Source organism: Terrapene carolina, unplaced genomic scaffold, assembly GCF_002925995.2.
Source record: "Terrapene carolina triunguis isolate 2854851 unplaced genomic scaffold, T_m_triunguis-2.0 Scaffold131, whole genome shotgun sequence".
NCBI lineage: Eukaryota > Metazoa > Chordata > Testudines > Emydidae > Terrapene > Terrapene triunguis.
In genome coordinates, this window is record NW_020664482.1 from 20,812,287 (window position 1) to 20,826,659 (window position 14,373).

Below are 14,373 nucleotides of genomic sequence, written 5' to 3' on the forward strand. Positions count from 1 at the left end.
GGACACTCCTTCCCAGTGCTGTGGAGCTGCTCCCATTGCTCTACCCAAACACCTAGTCTTAATCAGGTAGGCCTCTGTGGCCCTTAAAAATCCTGAATGTGATCAGAGGCCTTGTTCAAGGAAAGATGCGCAACTGAGCTGTGCAGCGGCAAGTCCACCAATTTATGCCTGATGCTTACATCTTGTAATAATAATGAGAAGTGAACTCTAGAGCCTCCTGATAGCTTTTATAGGGACTTATGGAGACACTTTTCCAGAGTAATAGTAGGTATTATTTCATTGAAAAAATACCAGAGGCTTTAATCACTAAGGTTGTTTTTTCTCTAATAGTTGTGAGTCTGATTCAGAATTTGCTTCGATGAATCTGCAGTGAGTACTGTGCAGTAGAAATCCAATACTGCTTTCCTTCTGGCAGGATCAATATCTCACTGGTCAAGTGGCAGAGGAACTTGAAGGGTTACGGTCAAAAATTCATTCTTTTGAAACATTCATAAGGTACCTATCTATAGGCTGGACAATAACCAAATGCAAAACAAAGCTAAAAGGAAGCCACAAAAGGACCAATTCACCACTGGAATAAGTGATTGCAGCTGTTTTGGCGTCAGTGGAGTTGTACCTGATTATGCCAGTGATGAATTTGGCCCAACCATCTCAAATATACAGCCAACCCAAATGAAAGGCTCTGGCACAGATTCCTCCACACCCAAGATGGTCAATTCCCACTGAACACAAGGAATAGAGGGCTGAGAGGCAGTGCAGCATACCATAATGAGCACAGGAACTAAGAATACCTTAGTTCTAGGGACTCTTGCCACTGCATCACTGTGTGACCTTGGACAAGTTACTTAAGCCACAATTTCATTGATTCTGAGTGCTGAAAATTTTGGATAGTCCTAGTCTGGGTCCTTGTGCTAGGTGCTGTACAAACATAGAGATAGGTATAGTCACTGCCCCCAAGAACATATGTACTAGTAACTAAAAGAAAAGTCTTCAGCTGTAATCATATACATCAGCCTGGAACAACCTTATCTCCCACCTCTATTCACCTGAAAACAGGATGTAGCAATAGGAATTCTGACCGACCCTTCTGAGCCACTTTCTCTGGGTGAGTAGTGACCGCAGAGCATGGAAGATCCCAGGGCTGTATATGAAAACCTTAGTTGTGCAGCTGTCTCTCTAAGGCTACATCTACACTACAAGTTATGGGTGTGATTCCCAGGTCAGGTAGCCATACTCGACGAGAGCTAGCCTGAGTATATACAGTAGTGTAGCCATGGTAGCATGGGTGACAGCAGTGGTGTCTTAGCCATGCCAACTATGTACCCACAGGGTTCGGGAGGGTTTGTCCTCAGCCCAGCTAAGCTGTGCTGCTGCCGCCTGTGCTACCAAGGCTACACGACTATTCATACTCAAGCTAGTTCTCATTGAGCTAGTGTGACTATGTCTACGCGAGCTGGGAATCACATCCCTAGCCTGTAGTGTAGATGTGGCCTAAGGGTCACCTTTTCCTACAGTCTTTCCCCAGACACATCATATCTGAACAGGAACGCCAGATGCTGCCAAGCGCGATTGTTTGGTTTGAATCCTGTGCACTGAGATTGCCTTAGACCCAGTCCGGCTCGGGCAAAGGCACAGCCCTCAGTGACGTGAGCTGGACGCTGCCTCTCGGCGCCTGCAGCACATCAGCTGAGACCCAGTCGGGTGGTGTCAGGGTGCTCAGCCAAGATTAGCCTGAATAATTGTTTCAGAGCAACCGAGCATAATTAGATCAGACAAAAAAAAAAAACCCCAAACAAACCCCACACCGAAGCAAAAGCCAAGCCTGCTATAGATCTTAATAATAACTTGATTAAAGAGTCTCCAGGAGATTTTTAAAGCAGTGCTTGGTGCTGGCACGTTAATGTTACAAGATGAAACCTGACACTCTATCCTCATCGTTATGTCCCACACTTCCTCGAATGCTGATTTAGATACAGTCCCTCTTTTGCTCTCATAAAGCCAATGTAAAATGCTTCTGACTTCAGAAATAGTTATTACTTGTCTAACAGGATTCCCAGGCCCAAGGTATCAGATTCAGCCTCAGTAAACTCTTGACACCAGCAAGTAGTGTTGCCAACTTTTCAACTTGACGGAGCAAGCGAATGCAAGACAAATAAACAGTGAGATTTCGGCGAAAAATAATAAACGCAGCCACCCTGGTTTAGAAAACATGCTAAGCCTTTGAAAGCTTGTGGGTAAGAAGAGGATGACTGTTTGAAATGGGTCCAGGGTAAATGTTTTTGATAGAGAGAGATACACAATTAACAAGGGTGACATTATCTCCCCTGCTAAACTAACACTCTTCTCTGACCTCTCCAAGCCATTTGGAGAATATTACAAGTGCTTCTCAGGGATGTTTTTCAAGTTACGGGCGTGTGAGATCAAGGGATGACATGTCCTGAAATGAAAGGATGCCAAGACCTTCCATAATTAATATCTAAATGAATGTATCACTTGGGCCACAGAGATTCTGTAAGATGGTTTAAAAAAAAAAGAGTCTGGCAAAAGGGTCTTCTCAGCTGCGGTGAACTGAATGGAAAAACAGGCCAAGGACAAACACTCCTCTGTCCGCCATGAGATTGCTGAGAATGAGGTGGGGATGGATGCTGCTTGCTGCAGGCCTTGGCTCTAGATTAGATTTCTATTCAAATGCCCATGTGTGGACTGGCTGGCACAGGAAGTACCTGGTGTACAGTTATGAATAGAATACCAAAAAAGATATGGATTTAGAAGACCAGATTTCCAGCTGGGAGATATTTAATTGGAGCATATATTAAATGAAGTCAATGGAATTAAACCAATTGACACTAACTCAGGATCTGGTCCCGTGTCCAGTTCAGAAGTTTTATTTGAGGCTTGAACCTCTACAGAGCTGGGCTGGAAATCTCACAAGAACAAACTCACTCCTGGGGTATCTAGTGTGTCTGCTTCTGAATGGCAATGCCATTAGAGAGCAGCCTGGCATGTGGGAATTTGGTGCTTCTGATGCCTGCTGAAAACCTGAAGGGGCAGGAAAGAAAAATCCACCAGCTACTCATCTGAACACTTCTGAATCTCAGAAACAAAAAAGTTTCATTCAGATATGATTCTAAAAAATGGGCAAATATCATCAGGGGAGAGAAGGTGTTTTATTTGAATCAGTGCACCCACCCCTAGTGTGCATGTAGACAAAGAACTTTGTAAGGATGCCTGCTGTCCCCTTTTAGGTACAATACTGGGTCCTTAATTCTCCCACCGTCCTGCAGAATGAATTCTGCTGAACACACTGAGTTCCTTTCCTGCAGGACAAGTGGAATTTGAAAGCTTACATCAGTTCAGCAAGGATAACATGAGCCTGCTCTGTAACTTTTATCACATACCACAGACTGAGTCTACTCCCCCAAACGATAACTGGAAATTCATGGAGCGGAAGTGTGAAAAGCCAAGGCAAGCTTCCGTCATCCTTCCTCTCTGGCTGTCAGGAGCAAGTCAGTAGTCCCTCTCAAGTACTGACTGTTGCGCTCTGACTGTGCACGCTCTGAAATGAGCCTGCTAACGCTATACAGAAGCAGTGCAAACTTCTCCCAATATACCACACCTCACAAAGAAGGTCAACTGTGTTCTGTGGGGAATTGTAGAAAATACCATTGTGGAAAAGCCGTGTTGAATTTAACAGGGAGAAGCCGAGTCAATAGGGTTCTAGCTGTGTTAGATACTACGGTGATAGGTCTTACAGAAAACTCCAAGCAGTTTGGTTGAAATTTATTGTAAATTCCTAACTAACTGAACAGAGAATGAGATCCTTCCCATAGATGCTTTTGAAGAACTCTGTAGCAGAAATACTATTCGCTATGTTTGCCACTTGCACCAAATTTGTGGGTCTTACAGGTTAGACCCTGAAACAAGCCAACTTTATTTGAAAGTCTGACCCCTCTTTGAATATGATGATTCAAAAGCATGAGGCAGCTTCTCCTTTGGAAAAAGAGTTAATTTGTTTGGTGGTGCATCCTGCGCTGAGGTTGATGAAATTGGTTTTAGTGCTTTATCAGACTAATTAATGTTCACACTGTGTGCAGAGAAACACATGTATGAAACCCATCTAGAGGAACAGCCTTCCTTTCAGAAGTCTGGGATTGTGTTTTATATGCAAACTGGTACCTCTTTTCTCTATGCTGTGACCAAAACTGAATTGTGCCTCTTCATTTTGAAATGTATTAACCATCCTCTTTCTGTTGTAATCATGAAGCGCAGAGCTGCTGGTGCTGCAGACTAACAGTGTTCCATTTGGAATCAGAAACTTTTTTTTACAACCTTTTCTGGACAGGACACTGACTCCAAAGAAATGTTGCCAAAGTACTCACGCTAGAGCCATAATCCCATAAGGCCAGGAGCGGATTTCCAGCCTCTTCAGGCTTTTCATCTCATCAGATGTCAGCACCATCCCGCTATCTGACTCGCTCTCCTGTACAGCGAAAGGAACAGGACATCAGTAACATGGTAACTGAAAAGGACAGCGCTGCAGCTCTCTTGGATTCACAGCAAGGGGGAAAAAGCGTGATGGAGAATTTGTACTGGGCAGCAATTAAAGCCACCAGAGAAGGAAGAGCAAAGGGGCCAGTTCAAACACCAAGTTCCAGCTGGAATCTATCCTTCTCTCACTTACTCTTCTGAAGCATTTTTTGTGTTGTGATAGGGGCCAGACTCTCAGTCCTACAGGCTGAATTCCCTCATTTGTCCACAGAGCAGGTAAAGCCCAGGCAGGAGCAGTGCAAGGTTCCCTCATCCCTGGAGAGGCCACCACTAGGTAGGGTGACCAGATAGCAAGTGTGAAAAATCGGGACAGGGAGTGGGGAGTAATAGGCATCTATATAAGACAAAGACCCAACTATCGGGACTGTCCCTATAAAATTGGGACATCTGGTCACCCTACCACTAGGTGGGGTTGAGGCTCCAAGGCCAGTTCAGTTACTGGCCTCTCAGGCACTGACTGCCGACAAGGAAGCCATTTGTAGTGGTGATTATTATTATTTTTTTTTAGGTTCACACTAGTGTACTAGGAGCTGGAGTGAGACCCTACCAACTCATTCCACACAAAGCACCAAAGAGTCTTCAGATGGGCATTTGCCAAGGCGGGTTGGACTCAAATCAACAACCTACAGTGCTAACGATCTGTATTATGGCCCCCATTCAGCAAAAGCACTGGCACACGTACTTTAAAAACTCACCTCTATGCACAAAAGCATTTAAAAATACACACAACTTTCAGCTCTTCCATAACGCTCACTGATTTGGAAGTTAAGCCCAGGTTTGTGTGCTTTGCTAAATTGGGGCCTTTGTTACCATTCCGCTTAGCCATCTGGGCCCCTTGGTACTTTTTGTTTAGTCTTTAAAAATTTGCCTTGTTTTTATAGAGTTAAAAATGTTATTGATCATTTTTCAAAAGGCCATAAAATTCAATGATATGCACAGGGCTCAAATAATGTATACAGACAGAAAGACATTAATAGTGAGGGAAGACTGTGTCAAATAAAAGAAAGCAAACATAACTGACGATTCTTCTCTCTTATTTTGTTTTTTTGGTATTTTAAAGAGAAATTCTACATACACATATCACAACAAGAAGCTTTTTGCCATTTTAAACTTGAAATCTGTTATTAATGATGTAGGGGTACCTTCTAGATTGTGGAGCTGAAATCTGAATGAAGGTTTATAAAGTGCACATCCATTTATAGGTCTCCTGAGTTAAACACTATCTTAAATATCTTCTAGAATTGCTCTCCCTATTAGAAACACTTCTTACTGAACTAAAGAAAACATAAGTGTGGTACCAGATTAGACCACACAAACTCCTTGCAAGGAATATGGCACAGTAAACATATCTTGCAGGGCTCCTTCTTTGTACTCAAGTGGACAAAAAAAATCTTTCATCTGTCCTGCAGAGTTGTGAAGTTTAGGTCTAAAAGATAAAGTGGTGTTAAAATAAGAGGGAGGAGGCTCTGATTCAAAAGCTATGATTGTTAATTATTATTAATTTTTATTATCTGCACTAAGCTTATGTCTAGAGGCCATGAATATGGCTAGTTTGCCATCACGCTAGGTGCAGCACAAATTGACAGGTAGACATGGTCCCTGTTCAAAATAACTATACAAATTTTAAATGAAAACAGTTTTTTTTGGGGGGGGGGGGAATCCTTTACAACTTAAATACTCCCCTTCAGTGCTGGAAAGTGGCATCAACAGCAGCTGTGCTGTGCACCAGAACCAAAAAGGAAAACTAACTAGAAATAGGAATGAAACTGTGAGCAGTCTTATTTCAGCATGCAGTCTGGGTCAAGTGGAAAAGTGAACAAGTGGCATAAAGAGTGAACAGAAAATCAGATGTTCTCAGGGGGTAGTAACACAAGTCAGAAAATGTGCTTTTTTTTGTTTTTTTTTTAACTATAATTCCAGCCCCACTGAAATCAGTGGCAAGGATTTCACCCCAGGTTTATGTTTTAACAATAAGTGACCCCATAATTTATTTCTCAACCACATACACCTCTATCTCGATATAACGCTGTCCTTGGGAGCCAAAAAATCTTACCGCATTATAGGTGAAACCGCGTTATATCGAACTTGCTTTGATCCACTGGAGCGCGCAGCCCCGCCCCCCAGGAGCACTGCTTTACTGCGTTATATCCGAATTTGTGTTATATTGGGGTAGAGGTGTATTTATCTGAATTGCTGCTTTCAAAGTATCTTTAAATGACTACAAGAAAACTAATAAAAAAACTACAAATAACAAGCACTATTGCAGGACAGGTGTGGTTGTGTACTTTGAACTATTTGAAATACTGACCTAATCAGTATTAATTCCTTTGGCATTTAATATACTGGCACAAATCCTTGTGCACTCAGTAGTAAAGCGGATGACACAAGGGCTATACTTATCTAAGATACCCACTGCAATACCACTTTAATTCTGCCATTATTATAATGTCACCCTCTTTCCTGTATGTAGGAAAAATATTACCACCAAATATGTACTGATTTTAGAAATGCCCCTCATGAGGAGATCTTTGGAAGAGGGATGCAGATGCAGGCAGTTGGTCACCTATTTGTGATAGCTGTCTGTCCAGTGAAAGTACTTGTGTGATACAGGGAGACAGAGCTCTATCCCTGAAGAGGGAGCATACAGCAGCTAGCGGGAATTCTTACCCTACGGATCCCTAAGACTGTGGAATAGGGATGGAGGTCTAGAAACTGAATATGGCAAAGGAATAGGAAATAACAGGCAACAGTTCTGCACTGGCAAGAAGATGGACTAGAGATCTGCTTTCTAGGATTAACTGTAGTTGGACACCTCACCCTTCCTAGCAGAGATATATTCATCAATTGGAGAAGAAACTCCCTGCACAGGGGACCATGCAGGCTGGGGAAAGCAAGCGAGCGTGAGAGCACTCCTTGCCTGGGAGAGCATATGGGCCATAGGGTGAGACAAAAATGTGTGCATCCTCCCTGACCTTTACTTGCTCCACAGCCTGTGGGTGTTCACTCTCTCCCTCAGTCAGACGGTCTCCTGAGGGCTTCTTGCTGTGGAGTTTTTGAGCAGCCAGGGGCTGCCCCATGGTGCCAGTGGCTCTGGCTTTAAGGCAGGAAGCATGGGGAGAGATGATACTGAAGTTCACAAGGAGCTGAACTACAAAAGTAGCTCCTGAGTTATTTTATACGGAAGGAGAAGAGAGACAACTAGATGCTTTATCATTGTGACCCCAGAAGAGGCCACATGAAGTTCCTGGCACTGAGCAGAGCTGAAATAATCATGCTTTTAGCCTTCATTTGAACTGCTTCATGAAAGAAAGTGCAGGATCCCATTCGCTCTCCTGGCTCCAGGGCCAAATCCCCCTTGGGGTTTCTGTCCCCTCTCCCAGAATGAAGCACACACATGCTCCAGAAACTCTTTCTGGCCCTGATGACAGCAGGCCTGCAAAGCTGCTGGAAGGGGAAATGTTCACCTCGCTTACCTCATTCATCATTTTCTGCTTCTCCACTGGCACCTCATCAAATGTCTTCACACTCAGCGGTCTCTTCTTACTGTTATTACTGGAAAGGAGAAGGGGGAGCGATCAGTGCGCAACCATTCATGATAACTTTCCTTCTTTCCCAAATGGCTGCTGACCGGGCTCTGTAGCTCAAACAATGTCCCTGACCCAAAGGGAGGTTTCTTCATCAGATTTTCTTCTACATCTTGCAACCAGTGAATAGGGCCCTGACAAGCAGCATCCATATATGAGTTATAAAATGAGACCCCCACCCTGGAGCTGCTGACAAAATCTACACTACCAGGACTTCAGACAACCCATAGTATTTTAAATTACAGGATAAGGGTTCTGGATTCTCTTGGCCTACCAGGCGAAAGTCATATGGCCATACACCACCATCATTAGCAGCCATCACAAAGGACAGGACAGGGATGTATACATGTCCCCTCCCTTTCCTGATCTTTCCCTTTCTATACGGATGGCAGACCATGGTCAATGCTGGTGGGAGCGCAAGCTGCACCACCTTAAGTCTGTAGCAGTTGCCACTCCTGTGTGCACTTCCACAGCACCCAGCAAGGCATGCCAGCTGTCTGTCTCCTCCACACACAGAATGCAGCCAGTCCTAGCCATTCTGCATCCAACAGGACAGGGGCTTCTAAAGCCGCTATCCAATTCCTAGATTATATTTTTATTTAACCCATCTAAATACAAAACATTGAAAACCAATTAGAGAGCCAATCGGGCCTAATATTTATTAAAGCAGAATGAGAGCAGGGCCAGAACTGGAAGCTTTGCAAAGTGTTATTATAATTCCCCCAAACCTTGGTGGTTTAGATAAAAGAGAGGCTGGATCCAACTATCCCTGGCTTTGTTTCTGCACAACCCAATGCACAGCTTCCTTGGCCCATCTCGAGATGGGACCAAGGTGTAAGGCACAGAGGGAAACTCAGTGACACTCAAAGCAAACTACTCTTCCCCAGAAAAGTGTTCAAAGCCAACTGATACAAGCATGTGGGGGACTGAAACTGAAATCACAGGAGTGGGAGCTTCAGGAGAGGATGGTCCATCTAAAACACATGGGATTGATAGCCTGCCCTAAAGGCAGCCAGTGTGGCAAATCACTTTGGGGAAGGAGCAGGGGTCGGCAATGTGTCTGTATATGGACACAAGTGTCCATGGTAAAAATGTTGAGGTCCGTGGGGGGCACTCACCTCAGGCGGCTCCCCGCAAGCGGCTCTCCATCCCTGCTGTTGCTGGTGGAGACGCGGCCAGGTGGCTCTGCATGCTGCCTCAGTCACCCCCCTCACCTCCAGCGCTGACTCTGCGGCTCCCGGCCCATTGGCCGGGAACCACAGTCAATGGGAGCTATGGGGGTGGCGCCTGCGGATGGAGCAGTGTACAGAGCCGCCTGGCCGCACCTCCGCGTAGAAGCCGGAGGGGGGACATGCCGCTGCTTCCAGGAGCTGCTTGAAGTAAGCGCCGCCTGGAGCCTGCCCCAACCCCAATCCCCCTCCCGCCCTCTGAACTCCTCGATCCCAGCCCGGAGCACCCTCCTGCACCCCAAAACCCTCATCCCCAGCCCCACCCCAGAGCCTGCACCCACAGCTGGAGCCCTCACATGCCCCCACACTCCAACCCTGTGTCCCAGCCCGGAGCCCCCTCCCACACTCTGAACCCTTCAGCCCCAGCCCGGAGCCCCCTCCTGCACCCCCAAATCCTGCACCCCCAGCCAGAGCCCTTATCCCCTTGCATCCCAACCCCCTGCTCCAACCCAGAGCCTTCTCCTGCACCCTGAACCACTCATTTCTGGCCCCACCTCAGAACCCATACCCTCAGCCCAGAGTCTGTACCCCTTCCCACACTCCAACCCCCTGCCTCAGCCCGGAGCCCCCTCCCACTCCCCGCCAATGTCCATCACTAAGTCTGGTAATTTTGTCAAGTGACTGTCATGCAACATGGTGGTGCTGACCCCTGGGAGAGGGTTTCATAGCCAAGAGCACTCAACCAGGGAAAGCCCTGCCCCTAGCCTAGTGCTGACTGAACCCAGGAACCATCAGCAGACCCATTCCACTCCATAAATGCTGGTAGGCAGAGAAGACAACACATATACCAAACTATTGTGATTCATGCCCTTACATGCAGGCTTAAACTACTTCCCAGCTTTGACTGTCTTAATTGTTTAGATTCTTGACTTGAAACCAAAATAAGAAAGCATTTTCCTTACCCTATTCCCAATGCACTCCAGCGATTAATGCAATTGCTCAAGTTTTCTTCCACTGGGCAGGTCTTTGGGTTAGATTCTCCATCAAGGCATAATGTGATGTTCAGTGGAATATAGTCTTTACCATCCTAAATAATTAACAGAAGAAAGAGAAGCCAGTAAGGATCAGTTCTTCCTGCTGATGTCCTGGACATTAATGGCTATCAAGCTCTACTGGAACCATTTTCCAAGCAGGGCTGTGCACTATGAAAGCCATGTAGCTATTTGTTTTATTTTTGATTATTTCTTTAAGGCAGTCATGAAGTTCTTTGCAATACACTAAATCCAGCGTTAAGGGCTTTGCTCAACATTCACTATCCTGTTGTCTTTCCACAAGGCAAATCTTTCATTTTGGGGAGATCCACTAAGAAGAATGGATGAAAATTCCAGTCCTGGTTGCTCTTTGTGTAGATCCTCCCTTGGAGGCATCTGAGCACTAGCACTCCGTTGCTTCATCAATCATGGCAGCAAAGTGCAAGACCTCCAGGTGCCCCCGCATTCTAGGCCATCTTTTTCAAGCTTCTCTCATGGCAACAACAGCTCTGCTTCTGGTGCTCATGCGTCAGCTAGGAAAACTAAACATTTTGAGCATGCAGCATCATTGAGTGATCTCTGGCATGGGGGACACCAAGATGTTCATATCCATTTGAAAGCAGCTGGCTTTACAGGGCTCTCCTATTGCATCAAGGACAAACCTGCAGCCAATTATTTTCTACTAGTATTATTTATTATCATGCCCCAATCAGCCTCAGTTAAGTTGGGCACTCAAAAAAGAACTAGATAAGTTCATAGAGGAGAGGTCCATCAATGGCTATTAGCCAGGATGGGCAGGAATGGTGTCCCTAGCCTCCGTTTGCCAGAGGCTGGGAATGGGCAACGGGGGATGGATCACTTGATGATTAGCTGTTCTGTTCATTCCCTCTGGGGCACCTGGCATTGGCCACTGTCGGAAGACAGGATACTGGGCTAGATGGACCTTTGGTCTGACCCAGTATGGCCGTTCTTATGTTCTTATGGGTTCTCTCAGTTAGGCACTCAATGACATTTTCAATGTTTTGGCATCTTTGGTGATTTCCATGGGCTCAGTGTAATGGGACTCAAAATACCCAAATCCATGTTAAAGCCCCATGTTTATGTGTGGGAAAGGAGAGACACAGAGCCAGACAGCATGTGAGGCTATAGCAGAGCTGGGAATTTGAAATGAGTAATGCCTATTTATAGCCCATGAGCTTCTGTTCCAATTGAGCAGTTGCAGCTAATGACAGCCATTCCTTATTATTGCAGCCTTAAACCACTTTATTTCCTGTGCTTTCATTACAACAGTTGCCACTGCATCCTTAATATAATTCAGCACCTACCTAAGTAAGCTATGAATTCTCAGCAGCAAGTGCTAATTATTACAATTATCTGTAGAAGTGGCTCCTTGTCGTCTTAAACCCATTTATCAAAATTCTCTTCCCTTGATTTTAATTCTGAGGCGTAATTAACTGCCTGGTCCCTTATCACGATTCCTGAGTTCTCTTTAATTTCCTTTGCTTGCAGCATAAGGCTCACAAACTCTTCCTGGCTTTTGCACATTGCAAAACAAGTGTCTTTCAATTTAGCTTCACTGATGTATTAGTTTCCAAAAGGGAAGGGGCCGGGGAAAGAGCTTGATTTCTTCTTATAATGGAATTGACAGTTACATAACTGAGGTGTTGGGGTTTTTTAAAATGGAGAGAAAAAAGTTGATCTAACTAGTATGAAATTGACAATTATGTAATTGACTCTTTGAGCCTTAAATGGCTTCATTTTGAAGTTCCTAAAAGTAACAATGAGCTTAAATACAGAGAAAAAGGGGAGGGAGAGAGAGAGAGAGAGAGAGAGAGTTCAGACCAATTGTAGGAAGAGAACTATGCTACTGGCAGTTTTCAGTGTTGAAAACTAATTAAAATGTTTTGTGAGATAATGAGCTATTGTTCCTCTAGGGGGCAACTGAGCCTTTTTTTAATTAATATACTGTAAGTTTCTGCTCGTTGTGGATGGATAAACATCTCATTTTCTAACCAAAATCCCCTTTGAATATGTAGCATTTTCCACTCCTACCCTCACACCAATAGCCATTTTCACTGTGTTCTTTGCGGTGATGTGAAGTCATGTCTTATATTGTTGCTTAACCCTGGGATATCATCTCTGCACACATGCGACAAACCAGCCGCACAGCTGTACCTGTTCCACGTTTGCCTGGAGGAGGTCTCCTAAGCGCTCAACCAGCTCTGTGAAGGTGGGCCGCTCTGTGGCAACTCCATGCCAACAATCCAGCATAGTCTGGTAGCTATGGAAAAACACATGGACTTTAAGAGAACGTCAGTCTGCGTTTCCAAACCATTTCTTTGTGCTGCTGCTTGTCTCCATCCTCATCTAAATGACTTCCCACCTGATACCCCCAATGGAGGTGACAAATCAAATTTCAGAAGCACTGCATTACACCCCCAGTCATGTCTTTTCACTCCATGCTTGTGTTTCAATCAATTCTCTACGTTGTTTACGCTGAGCTAGTTTCACTTTGAGTCGCAGGCCCTGCTGATGTGGCTGAAAGCAATTACGGCTACATAGACACTCCCACAGAACTGGAAATCAAACAAATATGATAGTTCCTTGAACTGAGATTTCATACACCACAACTAGCCTGAAATGATCTGTTAACCCCTTTGCCTATCGACGGATTGGCCCTGCAGTTGACTTGGTGGTTTGTTGTTATTGGTCTATGATATCAGGGAGCCTGGGGTAGACACAACCCCAAAATTTAATAAATGGGTTACAAGAAAGACAATCTGACAAACCCTCCCCCCACCTCAACACACAAATCAAAGTCCCTGTTACGATGGTTAAAATCTGTTGTCCAATGCCGGGAGTAGAACTCTTACATTTCTGGAGTGGAATATTCTGGTGATCTCATCCGTGTTCCTTCTTTGAGGCGGCGGCAGAAGTCCTCATCAATTTGCACTCCCGGGTATGGTGAGGCACCTGCAGGTACAGACAGAGAGGGTGACCTCATCTGGCTTGGTCATTATTCATCTGAATGCAAAACAGCAATGGTGATTGCTGAGCATTCCAGCCTAGCTGGAAATTTGGGGCCTGATCCTAAAAGGTACTGATGCAATGGGAGTTGCAGGTGCTCAGCATCTCTTGGGATAAGTCCCTTTGACTGTAGAAATAACAATGTGGGCCAGATTTACAAAGATTTAAATTGCTTAAAAAGCTTATGTGTCTAAGTCCCACTGAAAGTCATTTTTAGGCTCTTCACAAAGAATACATGAATTCTAGGTCCAAAGCCAATTGCATCCACCTTGTAAATATCAGCCCTTCATGATAAACTAAAGCAGCACATTGCCTGGCACATTCTGTTGCTCCTAAAGGACCACGATACACATATATTTTCAGTGATGAGTGATGAAACCCAAACGGGCGTGGAGGTTCAGCTCAGTTCACAGTAGCACCCAAAAGGACTTTGTTCTAGAAATTTCATTAGAACAGGAACTCCTTCTAGCTAGAGGTTTCTGGTCAAGTTGAGCAATACATTCATACTAAAACCAGGGTCAGAATCACCCAGAAATGAAACACAGCAGAACAAAAGCAAAATGCATGTCAGTTTCATGCCTTAAATAATCTCCTGGGTTAAGTAGGAAGGTTCTTTCTAGTTCACCTAGACACATTCTGGTTTCAAAGTAAGGCCTCAGGCCAAATTTTCCACTACTTGAATTTACATAAAGTAATAATGAGTCCTGCAATCCTCACTAACTCATTCAGTCCCTGTGACATCAATGGAACTAGCTGCTCACGTGAATAAGGCTGGGGGCTGCTGTAGGCTTTTAGCCATATGTGACACAAAGGCAACGGGAGCCAAAGGTCAGCTAAATCCCCCTCCAGACACGCAATTGAACTCTTCTTCCTCTTGGTCAAGCCAGGTTAGTGTTGCATATGTTGGGCCGAATCCTGAAGTCCTTAGACAAAACTTCCACTGAGTAATGACCAAGAACCCTCAGAGTTTGGCCCATTATAAATACAGAAGGGGAAAAATTGAAGGTTAGGGTC

General features: G+C 44.8%; 1 protein-coding gene across 1 annotated transcript in view; it reads right to left on the bottom strand.

Moving 5' to 3' along the window:
• The window catches only part of LOC112119274 (vascular endothelial growth factor receptor kdr-like), a 179,295-nt gene that overhangs the window by 11,162 nt on the left and 153,760 nt on the right, over window positions 1–14,373 (bottom strand). Inside the window, exons 25-29 of the mRNA XM_026652934.1 lie at window positions 13,206–13,305; window positions 12,508–12,613; window positions 10,264–10,388; window positions 8,022–8,100; window positions 4,380–4,480 (exon numbers count right to left, since the gene is read on the bottom strand). Of these exons, the coding sequence (XP_026508719.1) occupies window positions 4,380–4,480; window positions 8,022–8,100; window positions 10,264–10,388; window positions 12,508–12,613; window positions 13,206–13,305 (511 nt within the window). The remainder of the gene's footprint in view (window positions 1–4,379; window positions 4,481–8,021; window positions 8,101–10,263; window positions 10,389–12,507; window positions 12,614–13,205; window positions 13,306–14,373) is intronic.